The sequence below is a fragment of the Thamnophis elegans genome, chromosome 10, assembly GCF_009769535.1.
Source record: "Thamnophis elegans isolate rThaEle1 chromosome 10, rThaEle1.pri, whole genome shotgun sequence".
NCBI classification, from domain to species: Eukaryota; Metazoa; Chordata; class Lepidosauria; order Squamata; family Colubridae; genus Thamnophis; species Thamnophis elegans.
Window position 1 is genome coordinate 29495885 of NC_045550.1, and position 24459 is coordinate 29520343.

At 36.8% G+C, this 24459-nt stretch overlaps 1 protein-coding gene across 1 annotated transcript; it reads left to right on the forward strand.

Annotated features, from left to right (window-relative positions):
• The first annotated feature begins 47 nt into the window (after nt 1-47).
• Nucleotides 48-23880, forward strand: SENP2 (SUMO specific peptidase 2). Its single transcript, XM_032225962.1, has 17 exons — nt 48-252; nt 2130-2185; nt 4058-4167; nt 4927-5002; nt 5633-5708; nt 6970-7126; nt 8995-9098; nt 9680-9747; nt 12533-12578; nt 15129-15186; nt 16729-16893; nt 17200-17331; nt 18161-18364; nt 18462-18541; nt 18753-18837; nt 21438-21533; nt 23440-23880. Exons 1-17 carry the CDS (start codon nt 143-145, stop codon nt 23500-23502), a joined length of 1686 nt encoding a protein of 561 aa, XP_032081853.1. The 5' UTR covers nt 48-142; the 3' UTR covers nt 23503-23880.
• The last annotated feature ends 579 nt before the right edge of the window (nt 23881-24459 follow it).

Here is a 24459-nt window from a genome sequence, read left to right on the forward strand (position 1 = left end):
CGAGCTACCCACAATTGCGCGGGGCCGAGCGGAATGCTTCAAAAAGGGCCTCGCTTCATCTCGGGGATGAGGGAAGGGCTTCCATTATTGAATACGCGCCGCCTGTGACGCATTTCCGGCCTGGCCGTGGAGGCTGGGGCCTATGTACAAGTGGATCTGTGAGACTCTGCGGTCTTGGATATCGTCGCCTTCCTCTTGTCACCGGGATGTGGAGCCTTCTTTACCTCGACCGCGGAAGAGACGGTATCGCAGGTGAGAGCGCGACGTCCCTCTCGGGGCTGCTGCAAGCTAGTCTGGGCAATCGGGAAGCTTCCCGGAAAGAGGAGGAAAGAAAGGCAAAATACTTCCGTGATGCTGCCCCGAAAATTCGGCGTGAGTCGAGAGAGACTCAACGGATGCGGGGAAGGATCTGAACGCCTGCATGATAGCCCGAGCTGGGGTTAAAGTGGGCGTCACGTCAGCTCCTTCAGCCGTGACTTCCTGGGTCGTCTTCCCTTTCTCTCGACTGGCATTCGCTTTGTCCCTCATATCTTTGTTTTGCAATTATTAATTTTTATCCCGCCTTTGTTAATTGTATAAATAATTCAAGGTGGCGAAAATACCTAATGTTCCTCCCCCCACTCCAAAGTCACCCAGCTGGCTTGGATGCCTGAGGCGGGGCTACTACACCTGCCAGCCTCCTGGTTTCTAGCCTGATGCTTTCACCACTTGACCAAAGTGGCTCTTAAATCCTGATTCCTTCTTCTGGGATGGATTCACAGAATTAGGAAAATTGTGGCTGGATGATGAGGTCCCCAAACAGAGGGTCTGGTAGCACCTTCTCCAGCTAACAATATTTTATTAAAAGGTGTGCATGTTTATAAGCTGCAACTCACTTCGTCAAATGCATAGAGGTACTGAACCGAGGTAAGATTTAAATTGGGATGAGGTAGAGGGGCAGGGGGGAAAGACATTATGTTCATGTGGATGCAGCATGGCCTCATCCCTGTAGCACATTCCACCACCGGAGAATTGCTCCCATCATTTTGGCTTCCTGGAAGGGTATTAAAACATGGCTTGGGGCGCTCACCACTGGAGGTAGTTAGCAGGGGTAAGAGGACCTCTTCACCATCTCTTAATTTTGGATTTTATATAGCTTTTAAAATTTTAATCTGCAAGTTTTAATATTATAATATTCACGTTTGTTTATTTAGAGGATTTGTATGACTCAGTGATGCTGGGTGGCTTACAAATAATAAAAAAACCCAATATTAAAAGAATAACGACAGTAACTCCCAATCCCCTTGGGGACAATCAGTCAAATGGGTTTGATGGGCTACCTCTCATTCTGGGTTCCCCAGGCCTATTGGCAAAACCAAGTTTTCAGGGCATTGCAAAAGAGTGTCAAAGTGAGGCCCAGCCTAATCTCTGCAGGGATAATAGTCCAAAGGAAGGGAGCCACACAGAGAAGTATATTATACCGTTCTTTTTGTTTCATATGTAAACCACCCAGAGTTAACTTACAGGGAAATGCGAATTAATAAATGAGAGACAGATTAGAACAGGGCTGTCAAACTCCCGGCCCATAGGCTGGATGCATCACATGCTGGCCACACCCACACTTGGTTTAGTGAAGGGGGAAAAAGTCCCAATACACCATGTGATGCCACCGTGACGACATGAGTTTGACACCCCTGAATTAAAACATTTCAACTCCCAGGACCTTTTTATTATTGTCAGTCTCAGCAAATATTTTGGAAAAAGTCATTTTTAATGTGATTTAAACATGTATATAATTCTTTTTGCTGCAGAGTATTAATGAATTATTTTTATGAATATCACAGATCATATAATAGCAATAGCAGTTAGACTTATATACTGCTTCATAGGGCTTTCAGCCCTCTCTAAGCGGTTTACAGAGCCAGCAGAGTCTGGGTCCTCATTTCACCCACCTCGGAAGGATGGAAGGCTGAGTCAACCTTGAGCCGGTGAGATTAGAACCGTTGAACTGCAGATAACAGACAGCTGTAGTGCCCCAGTTATTGATGTAGAGAATTTTAAACAATAATATGAGCCTTTAATTTATAGTTGTGTGAACCAGTTCTTTAGTCAGCACTACTGTTCATTAAGCACATTTTTTTTCTCTTTAGTTCCCAATCCTATGTAGAAGAGCCTGATCAGGAGCAAGCAAAAAGACAAAAACTTGGTAATGTCTACTTTCGGTGGTGGTTTGTCATGACTAAAATATAACTTCCTAAGTATTTGAAAGGATTTTATTCTTCCTTGTTCAGAGAGGTTTGACATATATTTCAAGAGCAAATTGTGATAATTAACAATTATGAAAAATGTTTTGAATTAAAAGTTTGAGTTGAGTTTGAGTTTAATTTTATTTATAGGCCGCCCAATCCCAGAGGACTCCGGGTGGCTTACAGCGAGGGAAAGAAAAATAATAAAAGAAATTAAGAATAAAAAAGACAAGTTAAAAAACAACACAGATACATTCGAGGAATAATGTTCAACTACTAAACTTATTGCTTAGTTTTAGAACTAAGAAATCTTCTTAAAAATGTTTCAAGTTCAAAACAATGCTGTTTCAATGCTTTTGGAAATATGTAACCAGTTTTGAACTCGAAACAACTAATTTATTAATCTCTGAAGTCATAAGCAATAAAAGGCTACTTTGCTGCATGTAAAAAACTTTGCTATACTGTTATAGGAAATTGATGCATAATTTAATTAGAACAAAAAGCAACTTTATTAAAAAATAATGTCCATATAGAGAGGTGGTCTTATCCGGTATATGAAAATGGAAATGAAAGAAGGGGACTAAAGTATTGAATTACTGTAAAGCAATATAATAAAAAGGTACCCTCTGAAGAACACCAGATTGGAAGTGTAAAATTGGTACAAGCAGAAGTATTTGAAGAAAAATGAGGAAAAAGCAAAGACAAGTCTGTTCTAAAACAGGCAAGTATCTGCTTGTCCAAATCCTTACTGAAGGATTTTTAACAATAAGCAGCAGCATCCAGTGCTCATGATTTAATTTTATAATGAATTTTTGAAGATTCCCACAGTTATGTTTTCTTTTGTACAACTGCAGGTGAGGTGGATCTAATAAAAAAGATAATAATCACTTCAGTGTTTTGGGAATCTGGTGATATATATATATATATATATATATATATATATATATATATATATATATATATATATATATATATATATATACCATGAATAAATAAAATGAATATTTATTTATTTATTGAATTTATATTGCCGCCTATTCGCCCATGGCAACTCAAGGCAGCTTACAAAATATAAAACCACATTTAAAACAATAAAAAATAACAAAAAGAAACAAATAAATTAATATAGTACAATATAACAAAATCAGCAAAATCAACAGATCACACGAGCCATTGAATGGGCTCCATCCCACTCTGGGTTCCCCAGGCCCACTGGCAGAAACAGGTCTTCAGTGCCTTCCAGAAGAGTAATGGGGGCCATTCTAATCTCAGAATGATGCTCCAGAGAAAGGGAGCCACCATGGAGAAGGCCCTTCTTCTGGATCCCACAAGATGTATCTGAATCGGAAAGTATATCATATTTGAACCCAGATACACCTTGAGTGATCTCTACTAATAGGAAATAAAAACTTTCCCTTAAACCTTAGTTCTTTCAATAGATTGTAGAATGTTAGAATAAAAGAACAGGAAGGGAAAGTGTTCTTATAACTGTATCTCTTAAGGCAATACAATGTTTATAATTAAGAAAATGCTAAATGCTGTCATAGCAGATACATCCTTCAGTACAATAAGACAAGTCAATGACATCACCCTATGAGTCTCAAAGTTTGCTGCAGACATTGCTAGAACCTATCACATGAATTTTGGCAAATGTAAGAATAACATTTGGAACAAAATTCATGTTGCATGAATTTTATTCCAGATATTATTTTTACATTTGCCAGAGTTGAATCAAGTGAACTCAAGAGTCCTTTCATTTATAAATATGATATTGTTTTGCTTCGAAAATCAGCATTTCTGACTGTAATCTTAATACTTTAAACTTTTTCCAGATATTTTTGGTATACTAACTCAAGGAATTGCCAGTCTGATTAAGCTACCATCCCAATTAACAGCTAAATATCTTCAAGTTGGAGATCAATATGCTGAAACTACAAAAGAGGTTTGTGTGCCTTTTGAGGAGATAATAATAAAGTGCAAGTATTTTGTTTGCAAATTAAATCCTTGGGTTTGTAATCTCTTGTCTTCTGGAATAGTAACATGTTTAAATAGAGAGAGAATGAAATATATCATTTCCAGAAGTTGGAAGCTATTCAAGCTAACACATATATTTTCTCCAGTTCGTCCCAGTAAAAATAGTTGGGCTGAGAAATAGAAGCCCCAAAGTCACAGTGAACTTCTGTATTTGGGAATTGATGTCAGCCTTGTGTCCTCAGTCTTAGCATTACTGTCTTAACTACCTCTGCCTTATTTCACAAGCAGCAAAGCAAACTCTGAACAAGGATATCTTCTTTAGTTTCCTCTTGCTTCTTCAGAAAAAAGGCAAAGCAAACAAGTACTCTTCTTGCTGGACCTTAAGACTAACTCTAGAGCTGCTGAATGAATGCAGGAGAAATGAGTGCTAGTGAGTGGAGAAAAGCTTGTATTGTTAAGAGATGAACAGGAAAGCAACATTCTTCCATATGTAATGCCAGGCTCTTTTACAGCTTTTTGGTGGCAGCTCAGAGAGTACTGGTCTACATTTTTAGCTAAAGCAAGTATGTTATTCTTCTAGGGAATGAATTAGTGGATCTTAAAGGGAAAAGTCCCTGATGGCCCTATTAATGGCACCTATATAGTTCTAAGACCACCTAGATTTTGTGGCTGAGGGCCTTTGTTTATTTGACATAACTGGAGTAACACTAATGCAAATATTTTCAAGTTTCTTTCAAATGCTTCTGATGCCTTGGCTGACAAGCAGATGCAACCTAACTGTGGGATGCAGATGTCTAACTTTGGTAAGTCAATAGATACTGTGGCTTTATTTCAGATCTGGTTATTCATTTACCTTTACAATAGTTGCAATTATTTTTGTGTTTGGTGAAGTACTTAACTCTCATATGGCATATTATAAATTGAAAAAATATTGATGTTGATTTTGATTAAGAAGAAGCTCCTGTTATAATTCCTTTAAATTAGTTTGTGCTATTGATTTTACTTGCACTAAGATGTAATTTACTCTTACACATGATAGGCCATTGCTTATAGGTATTGGGTCTACACTGAATGTTCTTAAGTAGTTATGGGCATTTCTTTTACCATTTCCACCCCATATGTGCTTTGTATATATTGAGCTTTTCTTGTTCTTCCATGCTGTATTATATAACTTTTGTATTGTTTGTGTTTAGATCAGTTGATGAAAAGTGTTCTAGAATGCTGCAGTTTCCTTATAAGTCAATTGTTGGCAGACTCAGTGGACCACATCATACAACCATTCCTAGCCAATATATCTGCCTATGACAATGAGTTTTGCTATGTCTTTGATATGACAGACTTGAATAATTCTTTGGAGTAGAACCATATAAGATAAAAAGGATGAGTGTTGTCTATGGAATTAGTTGCGATGAATCTTACTATCTTTCCCATAGACAAAAAAGCAAGTTATGGTACCTGTATTAATCCAGATGTAGCATCTAACTCTCGTATTCCTGTGAGTTATATGAGGTAAAACCTTTAATTTGCTCTGGTGGCCAATAGAGAATGAAATTCTAAGAACACATGGCCATTATAGTACTCCCCTTTGGAGTTTTTTCTCTGTCTAACATAAATAATTAGTGATGAACTTAGCATTATACAAAAATGTGCCATATTACACAATACCAAATAACACGAGTTGGAAGTGACCTCGGAGGGCTGGGAATATCTAATCTGATGAAGAGAAGGACTAGGGGTGACATGTTAGTATTCTTGCAATATTTAAGGGGCTGTCACAGAGAGAAGGGGTAAACCAATTCTCCAAAGCATCTGAGGGCAAGACAAGGAGTAATTTATTTATTTATTATCAAAATTTATATGCCGCCCAATCCCAAAGGACTCCGGGCGGCTTACAAAAAAAGAGAGAAAAAAAATGGAAGCTTAATAAAGAGAGAATCAACCTAGAATTTAGGACAAATTTCCTTAAAAATAGTTGTTCATTGAAACGACACCTTTATAAATTGTGGGTGCTCCATTACTGGAGGTTTTAAAAGATAGCCATTTGTTCAGTGTTTTGCTTATACACACACATACACGCACACAGATGTATTGGATATATTCACCACCATATTCATCATATCTTTATTATTATTATTATTAAAAGATTACACACACCCCACACACACAGCAACAATTCTATGGGGTGGTTTGAGTTGAGAGAGTAATCAGCCCAAAGACCTCCCGCTTGCTTTGATGACTAAGGCTGGGCTTGGACTCACAGTCTCCTGCTTTCTAGCCTGGTGCCTTAACCACTAAGTCACCAATCTGGCTTTATCCTCAGCCTCAATTTTGAATGCAAGAAGAATTAATGCATATTTCTTACAAAATATTCTTTGTTGGGCATTGTACATGAGATATAAACCTGCCTTACAAGGACTTTTCATTTATGGATGTAGATTAAATACTATAGAAAAATTGTTTCTAAATTGTATAGAGTTCAACATCAACTCTATACATTTGGCCATGAAGCATTATGTGAACTTTGGGGGTGGGTGGGGGTGGAATGAATAATCAGGGGAAATTTGTGAAAAATGGGCTATAATTAATTATACTTTCTCCGGCATATTTTAATGTGCAAAATAACAGTAGCTTGAATTATTGTGACTGAAATAATATAAATAAGAATGATTCTTCTTCAGCAATCCTTAAATATATGTCTTTTCAAAATGACATGTTGTTATCCAAATAGAAATGCAAATTTCAGCAGTTTTTATATTATTTCTTCTACCAGAGATGACTTTAGTTTCAAAAACAATCATAAGAAAAATCATAATGTGCTTCAAGAGGATTTGCGGCCATGGGGACATATTACTCGCAGACATTCATTAGAAGCTTCTGCTTTAGAGACTGGAAGGTATCTAAGGAAACCTCATTATACTGTTGAAGAGGCAAGTCTGCAGATATATAAACTTGTACTTTAAATCATCTTTTATAGCACTACAAAATATTTGAATATGGTGCTTGATTCAGTGATGTGAAAGCAGTTTCTTTCAGGCAGAATGTATTTTAAACTGATTGAGCTATATTAAGATTTATAGTTTCTATGTTCAGCCTAAGAATTGGAAGAATATATGTAATACTTATCCTATGTAGAATTTTGATTGAAGTCAAGACACTTCTACCTCATGTTCAAGCAAACTAATATTTTCAGTGGTGAAATTCATTTTTTTTTACTACCGGCTCTGTGGGAGTGGCTTGGTGGGCGTGGCAGGGGAAGGATACTACAAAATCTCCATCCCACCTCATTCTGGTGCCAGCCAGAGGCGGCATTTGCCGTTTCTCCGAAGTACTCAAAATTTCTGCTACTGGTTTTTAGAACCTGCTGGATTTCACCCCTGAATATTTCTTACCATGACAAAGTACTTTGTTTTTGTTGCCTTTAGCCTCTCACTTTTGTAAGTGTAATTTTGGGTCATTCATTTTTGTAACTAATGGCGCGGTGTATGTTCCAAGTGATTCAGTTGTTTGGATCTTTGAGAGAAGCTGCTGACATTCTGTTCATGCCTAATAGTGAATATTTATGTTGGCAGTAATAATACTAGGATGCCTATTTAAGGAAATAGTCCAATTTCATCTTTTACATGTGTGCTTTTTTGTATACATATGTGCACAAACACACTAATGCAGGTACACCCATCCTTTCCTTTAAAGGGCCCAGGACATTCTAATTAGGGCAATTGAGTGATATTCTCTAAATTCAATAAAAGAGTAATTCAGCCCCAATGCCTTTATCAGTCCAGATATCTCTTTGCCTGCTTAATTTCCTAGAAATTTGGAAAACCAAGGACCTGCACAGAATCAATGGCTGGAGAGAAGCTGCTTAGAGATAGTCCTGTCTGATGGCCTGGTTGCCTCTGTGTTCCAATAGATTAAAGCAGGATTCAACATATATGTCCTCCAGATTTCTCAGGAAACCCCAAATAGTGTCTGAAACCACTGCAGATCCATAAGGCTTCTGAAGTGAACCATCGGAGCAAGTCTTTCCTCCTTGCTGAGTCTGATGGTTCTAGTTAGGAGAGAAAATAAAGATCACTAGAAAGTCCAATCCTATCTCATCTGCTGCAGGAAAAAGGCCAGATCTAATAGGTAGCTAGAAAAGTAGGCTGGCCAGTGATGACATAGTTGTTGCGACTGTCAAAAGTTTTTGAGCTTTCTTCAAATCCAGGAGGAGATTAAAATTGCCAGTATCAATAGTCTGACAAAATCCATAAGCACTCCCTACAATAAGATCAAACAGCTTGGGAAGAGATACTGTCATGTAGTTGGACAAGCAGTAGAATTGCAGCAACCTCAGTCTGCCTCTTTGGCCCTGCCTCACAATCCTAACATCACATCTGCTAAACCTGCAGCATAGTGTTTACCACAATGCCAAAGGTCTTCAGATACATGGCAACTCCTCTGCCTCGAAGGTGGGACTGATACCAAGTACAGAACTTTGCTGAAGGAATCTCAGGAAGGAGGAGCTTTCATTCATCTAACTAAATGTCAGAAACCCGTGCTGGTTTGCCTTCCCATCCACAGTCATGTCTTGCACAGGGAGATCTACATTCAAAAACATCTGCTTGAGGCTAGTCTAGCAATCCAGTTGCCTGATTCCTGCATTGACATTAGTGGGTAGGAAATAGATAAAATGATTTCTCCTGTTTTATAGAATGAAATCTCAAGCATAGTACCAAAGTGCACACTTAAAACATGAATTTTAAATATTATGTTTATTATGCTCTTAAACATAATCGTAATACTTGTTTTATCCTAGGGAGTTCAAAGACTGGAGCAAGAGAAATACAAAGAATTACTTAAGCAAGAAAAAGAAAAGAGTCTTAAAATTCACTCGTCTGGTGCAGTAACAAAATACCATGAGTAAGTTTTTGCAGAAAAATAATATTTAAAGTGAGGTTATGAAATAAACTGGAAAAGCAATTGGAATTTTGGCTGGATATTGTGAATTGGAAATCCCATCCTAAAGTATATGATGCAGTAGTATTGGTTGCTTTCATATTTCACTCTAAGCTTAAATCAAGACTTAATGAATTAGAATGTCCACTAGGGGTCCTGTTTTACCATTTCACTTCTCCCTTCATACATGTGGAAAAACAAGTCAGGATCACATTTAACCTGTTTCTAGAAGTGACATAGGGAAGTGCAGATGTGTGTTTCTAAGCTAAATTTAAAGCTGTTATAAATTCAGACTTGTTTGCAATTTTTACATGTGATATTAACCTGTTAAAATGTGAAATATTATTTGTTATCTATATAAAGGCTTTTAATCTTTCAAATCTATGGAATATTTACTGTATAACTATTAATTATTAAATTACAGTATTAAATACATTGATATACAATATGCAATATGTGGATTAAATTCAATGCCATGCTTTACTGTCAAAAGTTTTTTCCTTAACAAAACACTACTTGTTTGTTCTTTTGAATGCATTGAATAGTGTCCAAGATTATGCCACTGGATCCCTAAAGTTTGATCTCATCCCTCCATCAGAAATGCCAAGAAATGGTAAGTAATAAAGTGAAAAAATTATATGACAGCAAAATAAGTTACAGTCTAAGTTGGATATTAAAGGAAGAATTGGAATCTTTCTAAAGATGTATAGTTATTATAAGTGAAAAAAGAGATTAAAGTATAATAAAAATACCTGATAATGTGTACTCTGGCTGAAATATAATTACAAGCTAAATGGCATATTCACCTTTGTACTTTAGTTGTCAGTATTTTTTTTACTTACAACCTTGTCATGACATTTCATACTGGTAAACATTCGATATGTTGTAATTCAGGATCTGTCACTTGCTTTTGTTAGTTTATAAAAATGATCTCCAGTTTTTGTATCTTTAACCCTTTTACCGTATTTCTCTCTTAAACTTCTCTCAGAAGCCTTACAATAAGCATTTACTTTGTTTGCTATATTTGAGTAGATTAAAATGAGTTGTTATCTTAAAGTTATCTGTCCAATGGATTAAAATAAACTATTTAATCGAGATAACATTAATTACCTAGTCCGCATGATCTCAACAGCTCATCTAAATTAACTTATTTGTTAGATTTTTTAATGCTATTTTTTTCTTCAAGAACTGACAATGCAATTCATACTTTAATTTTTTCACACAATTGTTACCAAATGAAGAAGGTGGGGTTGAAAGACAGTCTCTTGCCCAGCCATTTAGTGAGGATTTAAACCCATAATCAGCTGCTCAAATACTACCCCACACTGGTATATTCCATCTTTAAATTTTCCATTTCTACATTTAAACTTCGGTCATCTTGACTATTCCTCTTAACTTAATGACAAGGCAGGTTCAGTTTGGAAGAGGTGTTTTGGAAAACGTGTGTGGATCCAGCATCTTTCTGCAACTCATTAAAAGAGCTGAATTTTTTTCAGGATTGAATAGTTGCTGAGAGGGAGGTACTTTGATGTATTCCAATACCTTTTTCCAAATCAAATCAAAACATTGCGTAACCCCTACTGCATTATAATAGTATCAGACGTCATCTAAACTTTCTAAAAAAAGGAATATTTCCTTCATGTCAAGCTCAATTCCCAATAACTTCATAGACACAACCATGCAGTTTTCCTAGTAAAATTACAGGTGGTCTGACATTGTCTCCTTTATGGTATCCTTGTCACTTTGAATCTGACCTGCTAGTACTGTAAGGAACTAGCTTTGAAGTTTATTACTTTTTCTTTGCAAAGGAATAAGAAAGGAAGTATATTAATTTTTATTTGAAGTAAGCAAGATGATTCTTATATTGCTGCCTGTAGACATCACTTTTGACTCTCAGCAGGTTTGTGCTTCCTCTGATTTTTTTTTATTCCTTTAATTAAAAAAAGGAACTGTTAATGACAACACAGGTAGTTCTCAACCTAAAATCATTCATTCAATTACGGTGGTGCTGATGAATGGTGATTATGAACGGTCCTTGGCATTCCAGCCATGCTAGCACCCTACAGTCATATGATCGTGATGTGGGCACTTGGCCACAGGTTTGGACTTAATGACTGGTTGCAGTGTCTGGTGTTCATAAGATCACAATTTGTAATCTTCCCTGCTATGCTCAGGCCAGCCACTGACACGCCCCTGGTGTATCCTCCCTGACCCATGCCATACCTCTAATGTACCCAAACTTTACTGCACCTCACACACACATCTAAGGGTACTTAGCTATATGTGAGCTAGAGAGAGTAGTGGAAAAAATGCTCATTAGTTTGCTTTTTCATGAAACCTAATATGAGGATGTGATTGGAATAGGAGCAGGGAGACACAGTTTCTAATCTTCCCTGGAAAGAGAAGCTCACTGGGTGACTTTAATCTTGATTATTTAAGTAAGTTCCTGTTTTGGTAAATATCCCCCCCCCCTTTCTAAAAGATATGATTTCAATTTCTTGGTAATATTTTGTAGAAAGAGAGCCGTGCTAGTCTATGTTGGCTGAAAATTAAAAGGAATCTGGTGGGACCTTTTCAAACGAATTTTATTGACAGCCATAAGCTTCAGTAAATTTTGTTGCATCTAAAGTTGTGTAGTTCACAAAGGAATATGCCTTTTAAAAATGTGTTAGTCTGAAAAAGTGCCTTTTGATTTGTAGTAATATTTGAAATATATAAAATTTAATTCTGAGCAATTTTTAATATTAATGCACAGCTGTCATATACGTTTATGCACTTTTGTATATGTGTATATATCAGAAACCATTATCCAAAAGGAATCAAAAAGGCCTATAAGATGTCACAACAAACGTAATTGATCTCTCATCTATAGGTAACAATCATTATATGCACAAATTGATCTCACACTCATTTTAGTCGAAGCAGCAGAAGCAGCAGAAAAAGAAAAAAAACTTAATAGAAACAAGGGAAAGGTAGGCGGTGGCTTCACTAAAAAAAAGCTAATAGTAGATGGTAGTGAGGCAAAAGGAAAATGGGCTTGAAAGAAAAGTCTTGTTTCTGAGTAAACAGCCCTTTTCAGCAAGGCCTGATCTTCAAGCATCCCAGGTTTTCAACAATAGTATCTGAAATCATTTGTACCTCCTGCCTATTCTTTTTTTCAGCAGGGTGTTTTCATTATCAGCAGATCAAACAAATTAAAATTGCTTCCTATTTATAGGGAATGAATTTTTGGTTTGCATCAATAATTGAATTCTTCTTTAAAAAGCTTTCTTTTCTAGGCTAATTAAAGAACTGAAAAAATACATTGTAAAATGTGTGAGTCAATCAGTGCTCTTTTAAAATATCATCAATGTGTAGGGAGGGCAACTGAGTTACTTTTATTATATCCTTTCTTTAAGGAATAAAAAACTTTGGTCACTTGGGCTCTAAAAATGAAATGAGCAGGTAAGTGAAAGTTCATTTGTTTATAATTTGTGGTTTTAAGAGAAGATTAGAAGCTAGGAAATATTTGCATCAGGTTTCACTTTTCTTTCTACTTTTTTCAGGAGTAAATGCCCTTTAGCATCAAGTGTCATAATGGGTGTTACATATTAGCTTTAGTACAGACTTACAAAACATACAATTTGAAGAGACAAATTAAAATGAAAAATTCCTTAATATTTTTCTATATTTTGAAAATATAGTGGATGTAGTATATTTTTTAAACATTTCATTTGATAATGCTGTTCTGGAGGTTTTCCAGTGAAAGACAGTAATTTGATATTTTTAAGCTCTAGAGATATCCTTAGTACTGTGACTTAACATTGAGATCTGAACTTTACCTGAATTCTGTTAATAGATAAAGAGATTCTGGTTAAACAAAAGTACAAAAACATTGTTCTGTGTTACAACTTTGGTGAACCCATTATCTTCATTAGAAAAAAAGTATATAAAGTTTTAAATTAAATAACTGGTGGCACTTTCTTTGATAGCATTGGTTCCATCTAACATTTTCAGTCCTTGATAATCAGACCTGTACATGCAAATATTTATTTTGGCTCAATCTTTCTTACAGAATTGCTTTAACCTATTGATATCTTTGGGCTCTCTTGCATGAACTGTTTGCTTCTGATTATGCCATGAGGTTCTGTTAGATTAAGTCCAGGGCTTTTTTCATTCATTTCAAAATACATATTTTTTCTATTTTAGCCCTTCTATTATAAATATTCTTGCTCTGTTTAGGATCATTGTTGCGTGGCTTGAGCCCAATTTATTTAACATTCAACTCACAGGCAGATACCCTGACATCCTCCAGTAGAATTGGCTAGTAAATTATATTGTTCCCTCAATGAACCTATTGTCCCCTCAGTGAGAGCAAGGACTCTGCATCCTGAAGCTGCAAAGCAGCTGCAAACCATACCATTTCCACTGCTGTGCTCGAGAGCTGGAGTTAAGTTAATGCAAGATTTGATTCTCTCCTAACGCCATGTTTCTCTTTAATGCATAAAACTTCTACTTTCAACTGATCTAACCACATTACAGAATTGATTTTTTGATGCAAAACTCCTTCTCAACTTAAGATGGGCAGGGATGTGCTTTCTGATATAGTAACTTCGTCCTTGATATCCTCCTGTAAATTTTATTTTTGTTCTTCAAAGAAAAACCAGACAGTCACCAGACAGTTGCCGCTTGAAAAAGCACATTTGGAATTACTTTTGTTCAGTGTTTTGTGTATGATAAATTTATGACTGCTGGCATCAGGCTACAGAGGAATGGCCTGTAGATCTTTTGCTGTTACCTTGCATTCTTTGTAGACTTTTGGAATATTATACACTTTGCTCTTGTGGTGAATTTTGTTGGACAACTATTATTGGGAATTAATCATAGTGTGCGTTTTTTCCATTTTTCCATTTTTCTGTTTGACCATTGATGGCAATTTTGTAAGCCTCCTATTCTGATGAGCATTGACAACTATTTTTCAAGTTCTGAGAGTCTCTCTGGATCAAGACATCATTCACTTCCATAAACCTGTGTCATGAAGAGCAGACTCAAAGAAAATGAGTATTGGCATAATGTATTCAGTAGATCATGACATGGTATTGTGTTTTGGTTTTTAATCAGAATCTCTTCTGGTTAAAAATATAGATAGTCTAGATCAGGGGTGTCAAACTCAAGGCCTGGGGGCCAGATCTGGCCCACAGGATACATAGATCTGGCCTGTGGGACTGCCCTGGGAACAGCAAAGGACCGGCCTACAGTGTTTCTGCCAGAAAAAATGGAGGGCTGTGGACGGACCTCCTGAGCTCCATTTTTGTTGGCAGAGGATTGTAGGAGGCCACCACAGCCTAAAACTGAGCTTGCAAGGGCTTCAGGTGGACCTCCTGAGCTCTGTTTTGACTGGCAGAGGGTTGCAAGATGCTGTTGCAGCTGAAAATGAAACTTGGGAGCCCGTTTTCACTTGCAGAGTGCTCAGGCCATCACAGGGACCTCTGACACAAGTGATTTTGAGCTGGCCACAACCACCCTGACCACATACCCAGGCCCCGCAAATCAAACACAACCCTGATGTGGCCCTCAATGAAATTGAGTTTGACACTCCTGGTCTAGAATAGATGAAGGTCTCATCCAATTTATAGAGCCTAGAGTTGCAGAATCAACTCTAATTCTAACATGTTAACACACTTTCTCTGATCACTGTACTACTTAACATTTACAGATTTTAAATATTGAGCCAAACTTTTAATCCTAGATCCTTTTTTATATGGTTGTGATTTTCTAATACATCAGCAATAAAATTTTTGTGTTAAAGGATGAGCCACTGAACAATGTACAAAATAATTCTGCTTCATTCTTTGTATTCCACTATAATTGACATTTACAGGGTTATTCTTAAGGTCTACATTACCTTAGCAGATGCTTGTAAAATGCTTATAAAATTCTTACCGATAATAAAAGTATTTCTTTCTACTTTTGTAATACTCCCAGTAACCTCTTTTGTCTCCATGTTTCTATCAGATCAATAATAACAAAAAGAACAACAGAACATGAAAAGGTATTTGAACAGAAAAAAGAGGTGAGATGCCCTCTTTATCATGACACTTTCTTTCTTTCTTTTTTTTTCTTTTAAATTTTATTAATGCCATCATTAATTTTCAAATGCCATTCAGGCTGGTCTTCTGAAAATTTTCAACCAAGTATTATTTTTCTTGCACCTCAGAATCTTTTCCTTTTCAATCCTTTTCCTAACAATAATAATTTGCAGTCTCAAATATCCCCTGCTAGAATGCCTCTGGGTTTCTCAGCCTGGCCTTTCTTCTGCTTTAGGATAGTGACTTAATAAATCCTATTGCCATTATCTTCTAAAGTAGCCTCATCTAGTATTGTAGTCCCTTATCCCTGATGTGTCAGAAGGAGAAGGCTATCACACTCCATGCTGTGTTAAATATACAAAAAACAAGCACTTTTCTCCCTTCTAGAATAATGTCACCAGAGATTTAAAAAATCAAACTTATTTAAAAATATGAAGAATCTTTCCTATTTCAATATTAAAATGCAAACATTAACTTTGAGAAAGGCAAATTACAAAGGTCTCAAATCACAATGATACTACTGAGAATTTAAGTAAAAGGAGCTATTCTCAGTGGTCGTCTGTCAGTGGTCGTCTGTATAATAGGATGAGATAAGTTTTCCAAATTAAAATTACTAATTTGAAGAAAATCCTAAAGAGGATCCCCCCCCCCCCCCCCCGGGATCCTAGTTTAAGTATAAAGTGTAAAGAAAACAATTTGTTGTGTAGAATTGTGTGGAGATGGCCTTGAAGACGGGATTCAATTACCGTTATCTAAATATTAGCTTAGCCCAAATAGAGGGGATGGAACAAGGAAAAAATTCCAGATTGCCCTAGCTTGATTCTATTTGGAATAAGAGAAGAGAGAGAGAGAGAGAAAAAAAACCTCTGTTAAGCTTTTAAGATTCTATTATTATACCCTATAATGGTAGAGTTCCAATTTTTTTAATGTCTTTAAATTGTTATGGCCACCTACTTGAACAGATTATGGGCCACTTACAAAGTCCAAAAAAGCAGTTTAAAACATAAGAAGGACAACTCTGGCTTAACAACCATAACAACAACAAACTATAACAGTGCTTCCACAAACCCCAGATCTTAAAACCTTTCCCACACCTCAGGAAAGAGCACACTGTCCATATCTCTGAGGGATATGCTGTTCCAGAGGGCAGGGTCTGTGATAGAGATGTCACACATTTTCCTAGCCCTGCAAGATCACAATGTTTTGTAAAGGGCCCCCGGTAGTACACTCATTATCTCAAAGATGGGGTGTGATTATTGTTTAAAATCTCTTAGCCACATTTGGGTAACTTTTGTGAATACTGTGTTCTTGAACCATTTGTCAATCTTAATAAATTAAGATTTAAATACCTGGCATAATGTTATATCCTTTTTTCCTGCCCATCTGATTGGAAGGGGATTTCCTAATTTGTTGTTTTATAAAGAAGCTTTTGATGGGATTCTTTTGTCTTCTGAAGGATTCCTTTCCATGAACAATTCAGTTACAGACTTTGTTTTGGCAATTTCTTTTTTCCATTTTCTTTACAGAGGCCTATGCAGCCTTTGATGGGAAATGATCTATCAGAAGAAGTATCGCTTAGATTAAGCCTGGTCCAGAAAGAATCATCATGCAGAAGACGTTCTCTGGTTGAAATAAGAGAAACATATCTGAGTTTGGAAAAGGCTACAGAGTGCTTCCCTGAGTTTACAAAGGTAGGCATTAAAGGACTAAGTTTACCTGAAATTAGTTCCAGAAATGTCTGGAATCTGTCTTTATTGCCCCCAATATAGGAATGTAACTTGTTTCAAGAAATAGTCATTCAAATTAGATAATACCGAAACTATTATTTTCAATATTTAAAGTGTGTTAAAAGTAAGATATTTGTGTTCACTTTTTTCTTTACAAGATAAAACAACCTGAATATGTTGTTTCTACCCTCGCTTCACTTCTTCAAAATGACTAAGTTTAGTTTTAATATTAACTGTTTATGACCTTCATAGTATAAAATGTTCTTCCAGGGTATGGAAAAAGAGGTAGCAAATGCTCTGAGCTATGGTCAAGAGGATGAAATTTTGACTAGCGCCTTCAAGCTGAATATTACGCGAAGAGACATTCAAACGTTAAGAAACCAACAGTGGCTCAATGATGTGGTAAAATAATTTTACTCATTAGTAGCTAAAGTTTTATTAGTCCTTTGTTGTAGAAACAACTATAGTGCCCTATCACAGTGTTGGAAAGCTTCTGATCTAGACGCCTAAATTGCCCATCAGACCAGTATTTCTGGCTTGCAAAATGTTGAGTGAAGTCATCTCAGTCCCTTTCTGCTTTTAATTTCCCTCAGAAGAGACAGATGAAAAGGCAGCGCAGTGCCACTTCATCTGCTTCATGACAGTTTGTCCAGTGTGCATCGTTTCCTCCAGAAGGAAAATGTGATGGCTTTTAAAGCTTGTTTCATCACATCTTATTCAGGGCAGGTGGAAACTGGAATTGGCCTCTGGACTGGATTAGGTCCCTTTTTTGCCTATTGAATTGTAACTTCCTGAGCCCTTTGTATGTCTTACAGGAAGTTCTAATATAACGACTACAGTCGAACTCAGTAACTTGGTCATTAAGTGAAGTAGTTGTTAAGTGGAACTGCAGCTTTGCTTCTGATTTTACTCCAATTTTTCTTTACAGGCCTGTAAGGTTATAAAAGTGAGGATTGGTCACAAGGTTACTTTTTCTCACTGTATAATTGCAAATGATCGCTATACAAGGCAGTCATTAAATGAGGACTGTCTGTACACTATTTCAAGTGTACTAATAAAAAAGCAGGGCTATTTTTCAAGAATACAAATATTCCACTAAAGGCTTTGTGGGAATATCTATAAAAATATCCCTGAAAATTAATTGCATTTTATTAGTACATTTGAAATAGTAGATGTGTATTTATGTATGTCTATTTCCTCCTCTTATCTTGTCTCTTCTCTTTGATTATAGGTCATTAATTTCTATATGAATCTTTTGGTTGAGAGAAATAAAATGCAAAGATTTCCAGCACTTTATGCTTTCAGTACTTTCTTCTATTCCAAGCTAAGTTCTATGGGTTATAATGCAGTAAAAAGATGGACCAAAGAAGTTGACTTATTCCAGCATGACATAATCTTGGTGCCTATTCATATCAGACTACACTGGGCATTGGTGGTAAATATATTTTGGCTTTTCTGGAATTCTTTGGGTGGTGAGGATATAATGTGATGGTAGCCTGCCAGATTCTACTAAAATCTTCACTTTGTTATAGGTTATAGATTTGAGGAGAAAAACTATCAAATATTTTGATTCAATGGGACAAAATGGCATCAGGATCTGCAGGAGATTGTTGTAAGTAGATATCTAGTAGTACAAAAAATATCCCTTTTTACTTTTTCTATTAGATTGGTAAAATGAACCATTACTTCTGTTGACTGCTTTAAAATTTAGGTGGATATTTTTTTCACTATTTATGTATGAAAAATACACTTATTACCTCTGAGTGATGATCTTAATTCTTGGGGAAAATGTAATCACTGTTTGTTATGATTTTATTGAACAGACAATATCTGCAAGAGGAAAGTAAAGCAAAGAAAAACCAGGACATTAATGTTTCGTCTTGGACACTTCACAGTATGAAGCCTCATGTATGTGCAACTGTTTTTTCTCCCCATTTTACTGTGCATCTCTAAGTTCTAAACTTCTAAAATGGTTGTTTCCGCAAGATTCAAGTATTTCATTTCATTTCATTTATTGAATTTCTAGGCCGCCCGATCCCGAAGGACTCAGGGCGGCTTACAGAAATGAAAATATTAAAAAAGAATTTAAAAACAATAGGACACAACAAAGTTAAAAAGAAGCACAACATACAACCAATCAGAGGGGGGCTGGACCTCAGTCAAGAGGTCAACAGCCCCAGGCCTGCCGGAAAAGCCAGGTTTTAATAGCTTTGCGGAAGGCCATGAGAGTGGTATTAATTTAGGAATTAATGTTTTAGTCTGCACTCACACCCAATTTCCCTTCTTTACTGATTTCAGTACTTCAGTTGTGGCTTCTTCAAACCACAGCTTCCTTATTGCACATAAAATGGTCTGTGGTTTAAAAAACAACACATAATTAAAGCACTTCAGAGGTATGGGAAGATGTGTTGGGTAAGAGAAGGTGTTCTGGTCTGATTTACTAAATCACAGATACTTAACTAGGATTATTATATCTAGACGTGATGTAAGTGTAAAATATAGATGCAGTGAAGTCCTATTTAAAGGGATATGTGTGTTGTTCCTGAATCTCTAGCCTAAACCTATGCTTGTTTGTTTATTAAAAATAAAATATCTTGTATTAGGTGAAAGTTTCTAAAACATCAAGTTTTATTCCAGTCATTGATGATGCCGGAGGAGGGGAGAGATCCCACCTTCGGCTCACACTGTGTCAGGTGTTTCAGGGTTTGATGCTCTGTCCATCAACATCTATAGGAAGTGGCTGGGTGAGCTCATCTGTCACCATAGGGTGAGGTGTCATCAGTACCCTGAGGATTCCCAATTATTCATCTCAGCCTCTGACAAATTAAGTGTTGCTGTGCACATTTTATCTCGTTGCCTGGAGGCTATGAGAATCTGGATTGGGGAAAACAGACTTCAGCTAAACTCTGGAAAGACTTAAGTGGCTTGGGATTTGGGGACTTGTCAGTTCCAGGTTTATTCTATTTTTGCTGCTGGATGGGATTGCATTGTCCAAAAGAGATCCCATGTATAATCTCATAGTCTTCCTGGATTCGGGAATCATGCTTGAAGAACAGGTGTCAGTCATGGGAACAAAATGTGTAGGAGACGGACTGGCAGAGCCAGGGGGAGGAATTAAAAGAGGATCAGCTTAGAGTTGTTACCAGTGGTGGGTTGCAGGCGGTATGCCCCAGTACAGGCGTACTGGAGCCTGCCCGGAGCACTGGGTACCATTCTGGTACGGTGCTCCGGAGGGCCCACCCACCCGCCCGAGCTCCTTACCTGTGCTTTAAGCCTTTGGCGTTTCCGCGCATGCGCATGGTGCATATGGCACCTGCACGACGCTCTGCCGAGCAGCTGGAGCGTTGCAGAAGCTTGCGGAAGCGTTGCAGGCACGTATGATGCGCGCGCACTGTGCACATCCATGTGGGTGATGCCAGGGCGGTACGGTTGGAACAGAATCTGGAATCCACCACTGGTTGTTACATAACCACAAGTGAACTAACGCCCCTCAAATACCATTGATCCTTATCTAACTCTAACCAGATGCTGACTGTTGAAAAGATTCTTGTAGATAGGCTTGTAGCAAAAAAAAATAATAATAATCTGAACTTTCAGGTGCGGATGTGGTTTTTCAGACCTGACAGAAAGCCTTTGTACAACTTCATATTGTGTGCTATTTACACCAGTTCCAAGATCGGAGGCTCTACTCACGATCACTCATGTGCTAGTCCATCTCCCAATTGGATTACTGTAATGCCGTCTTCATGGGGCTATCTTGGTGCAATATGTAGCAATGTGGGGCGGTTATGTGTATTTCTAGAGCAGTACAGGTTACACCTCTGCTCCATGTGCTGCATTAGTTACCAATTCCTTTCTGGGTCCAATTAAAGGTGCTGGTTTTGACTTTTAAAGCCCTATTTAGCATGGGTTGGGTTATCTTATCTCTCCCTGAATATCCCCCAGATTCAGCAGAAGAGGCCTGCTTATGGGCCCTGTATGGGAGCTCCATTTGGCGAGTGCCACTTGCTTTATGGAAATTCCCCTTCCCCTGAAATGAGCTGGCTCTATCCCTGTTGATTTTCTAGAAGTCCCTCAAAATCTGGTTATGCCATCACCCGGAGACCATTCCAGGAGACCAATGAGATATTGAAGTGATTCCATGGTTATTAACATCTGTTATTCTTTTAGACTTGATTTTTTCATCTTTTTAATAATAATTGTTTTTATATATTAATTTTTTTAAAGTTTATTGTATAACTCCCAAAGTTGCTTTTTCATGATGTAGGTGACCTGTAAATTTGAATGAATAAATAAGCATATTTTAGATTGTGCATCTTTAGGAATTTCCTGTTCCTTAAAGTACTGATTGTTATTTAAATTTTCTGAAAATGAGCTATCAATTTAGATGCCTGTTTAGTTGCTATAGAATTGATGTATTATAACCTCGGGTTTCAGTGATCTGTAATTTAAATAAAACAAGAAAAAGTTAATAGGCTTTCCTGTATATTCCCTTTTCTCAATCTTAGGAAATTCCGCAGCAGTTAAATGGCAGTGATTGTGGAATGTTTACTTGCAAATTTGCAGACTTTGTCTCTAGGGATAAACCCATTGCATTTACCCAGGTGAGTTGAAATACTTTAGAAAACAATTTTCATGCTGCTCTATCTCTTGAGATAGGTATTTATTTGTTATTAGTGCTGTGGTGGAAACAGTAGGCTGATTATTATTATCCCATTGAATAAGATGCTCAAGCTTGGAATTGTTAATTACTTTCAAGACGTTTTAGATGAAACTGATTGTCTGGATTGATTTTAGGATTAGACGTTAGACAGAAACTATTTTGGCTTCCCTTATGTAAGAAGGAGATGGCAAATACCACCTAATTGGCTCATTTTTGATACCAGTAAACATAATATCCTGAATCAGTGTTTAGTTTAAAAAAAAAAAATCTGTTGCCATCATGGAACTTTTACTGACTTACAATCTTAATAAAATATGTATAGTGTAAATGATTTTACATAATGAGTAATTAAAACATGAATAAAATTATAAAACGGGCAATTAAAAAGCAGTAAAAATAGTAGGCCACATCTGTAAGTCTTAAAAAGTGTTGTTTTTAATAATTCCCGGAAGCCTAACAAAGTGGAAACTGATCAGATTTCAGATAGCAGACTATTCCATAGCATTCAGCAGCACCACATAAAAACAGTGGCCTCCTAGTCTCTGAGAGAAGAGGGACCACTAATAGATTTGCTTGGGAGCTTTGTAGTCAGCAAGTTGAAATTGAGTGGAGAATGCCCTTGAGAGAATTCAGTACCAAACTTTGTAAGGCTCTAAAGGTAAAATGAGCACTTTGAATGGCATACAAGAATTATTTGGAAACCAGTGAAAGTCCAAGAGCACAAATGTAATGTGTTCATATTGGCAAATACCTACTAAACACTATGCTGCTGGTCATGTTATTGGTATGTAATTGATATCTGTTTTATTTAATCTGAGTGGGCAGTAGGTGGCCTTTATTGAGCAAGTTAACAGGTTACATGAGGGCTAAAAACTAAAGCTTAATTTAACTTTGCCTAGTTGAATGGCGGTTAATCTGTTCTGGCAGTGGGAGAAGTTAGATTTCCTCCAAAATTCAAATGTGCAGCTTGGATTATTCCTGGATTCTATGTTATCACTGAAGGCACAAGTTGCCTCAGTGATTTGAAACTCCAGTTTTGGTTAATATACCTGTTGCAGCCCATATCTGGATAGAGGGAACAAACCCATTTTCTGGTTGGATGATGGTAATATGTTGTATGTAAGGGTACCTCCTGAAAAGAGTTTGGGATCTTCAGAGGCTAGAATAGAGGGACTTTTTTTGAACCGGTATTGATAGATACAATCATGAGATGCCAGTATCTTAATGGTTGCCCTGGCTTCCAGTCTTTTCCAGGCTATGCAAATATGGCTTTGACGTTTACATATTGACTTGAGGCCAATATCGAAATGACTCTTCCTAATGTCTATCTAGAGCCCTGATGGCAAACCTATGGCACGCATGGAAACCTAAAAACTAGGTGACCAGTACATGCATGTGCACCAACCAGCTTCTCTTTGGGTTTCTGATGCTCCGGCACACATCCTGGTTTGGGCACTCGGTGCCGAAAAGGTTAGCCATCGCTGAACTAGAGTGAATGGACATCAGGGAGGGATTTCTAAGCTGGGTTATGCCTTCTGTGAATGCACTCTCCAAAGGAGCCTTGCTTAGTGCCCATATTTTAACAGGCAAATAATTTCTTCTAGATACTTAGCAATTTAGACACAACAAATTATAGACTTGGAGCTTTACTGGTTTTATGTCAAACAGCTATTCTCTGTCTTTTGTACTCTAGATCCTGGGCTAGTGATTCTCATTTTTAATGTTTATTTTATTTTGGCTTTTATATGCATGTACGCATTTGTTATTAAGGAAAGTAAAAATGAAATGGACAGCACACTTGCTACATGGAAGTATTCAATTATGTTAACAGAGTTTCTTTTTTGCAGTTTCACATGCCTTATTATCGGAAAAAAATGGCATGGGAGATTCTTCATCAGCGGTTGCTATGATGCCAGACCGCTGTTATGGTTCATGTGCATAAAACACCATCCAGTTATACAATTGACTTGCACCCATTTAAAGGCAAAGGTTCAAAATACTCTATTGGCTATGCTCCATTTCTAGAGATGCGAGTTATCCAGAAGAATAATAGAAGCTTTTCCTTGAAGCTTTCCTTCCAAGGAGAAAAAAATATGGCAGCAGGCAGGAATTTGGCAGAGTATTTTAAGTAGTTTGGGGATGTATATGACCTATGTGGCATGAAAAAGAAATATATTGCAATTTTCCAAAGAATGCCAGATTGTCTATGGTTTCAATGCTGATTGGATTCAAACTTATATGGCTTATAAGTAATGCAATTGTAATTGTAGGTGATTTGTCCCATTAATTTTAACTAATCTACTCAAATCAAAATACAATTTGGACTTGCCCTTTGATTATAAGCAAAAAGCATGCTTTTTGAGCTTTATTTTTGAAGTTTTATTGTATATTTCTGTTGGGGCATTTAGTCTGGAATCTACAACTGTATTTTACAGGCAGTGAAAGGAGTGTGCTTACTCATAGTATGTTCCTGAGTTTATATTTTCATATAACTGGATCTTAGTGATGCTGAAAAATGGAAAATTCTGTTTGATTTGTAACAAATCCATTGTAAAAACCCTAGGTGGGAATTGTTCTTTATTTAAAAATTAAAATGTTGTATGAGACTATTTATTTGCATTCTTGTATTGGATATGTGTTGGAATTTTAAGTTAGGTTAACTAAAATGGAAATAAACATCTAGTAAAAATGATACAACTTTCATTGCCTTTTCTGTTTAGAACTGAAATAAGTTTTTCAACTATTATTATATGCTGCTATGTAATATGGGTGAGGAATAGCAAGATTAATGTTTTTCTTTTTCACAATGACAATCTTAATTCCTTCATTCCTTCAAGGTTTTTAGGCTAAATGTTAAGATTGTGCAC

Bases quoted from the DNA above. Each gene is read 5' to 3' on its own strand.
- SENP2 (XM_032225962.1), top strand. From the start codon at position 143: ATGTACAAGTGGATCTGTGAGACTCTGCGGTCTTGGATATCGTCGCCT. The intron at 5,709-6,969 runs GTAAAACCTTTA...TTCTTCTACCAG, and splicing joins ATTCCTGTGAGTTATATGAG to AGATGACTTTAGTTTCAAAA. The intron at 16,894-17,199 runs GTAGGCATTAAA...ATGTTCTTCCAG, and splicing joins GCTTCCCTGAGTTTACAAAG to GGTATGGAAAAAGAGGTAGC.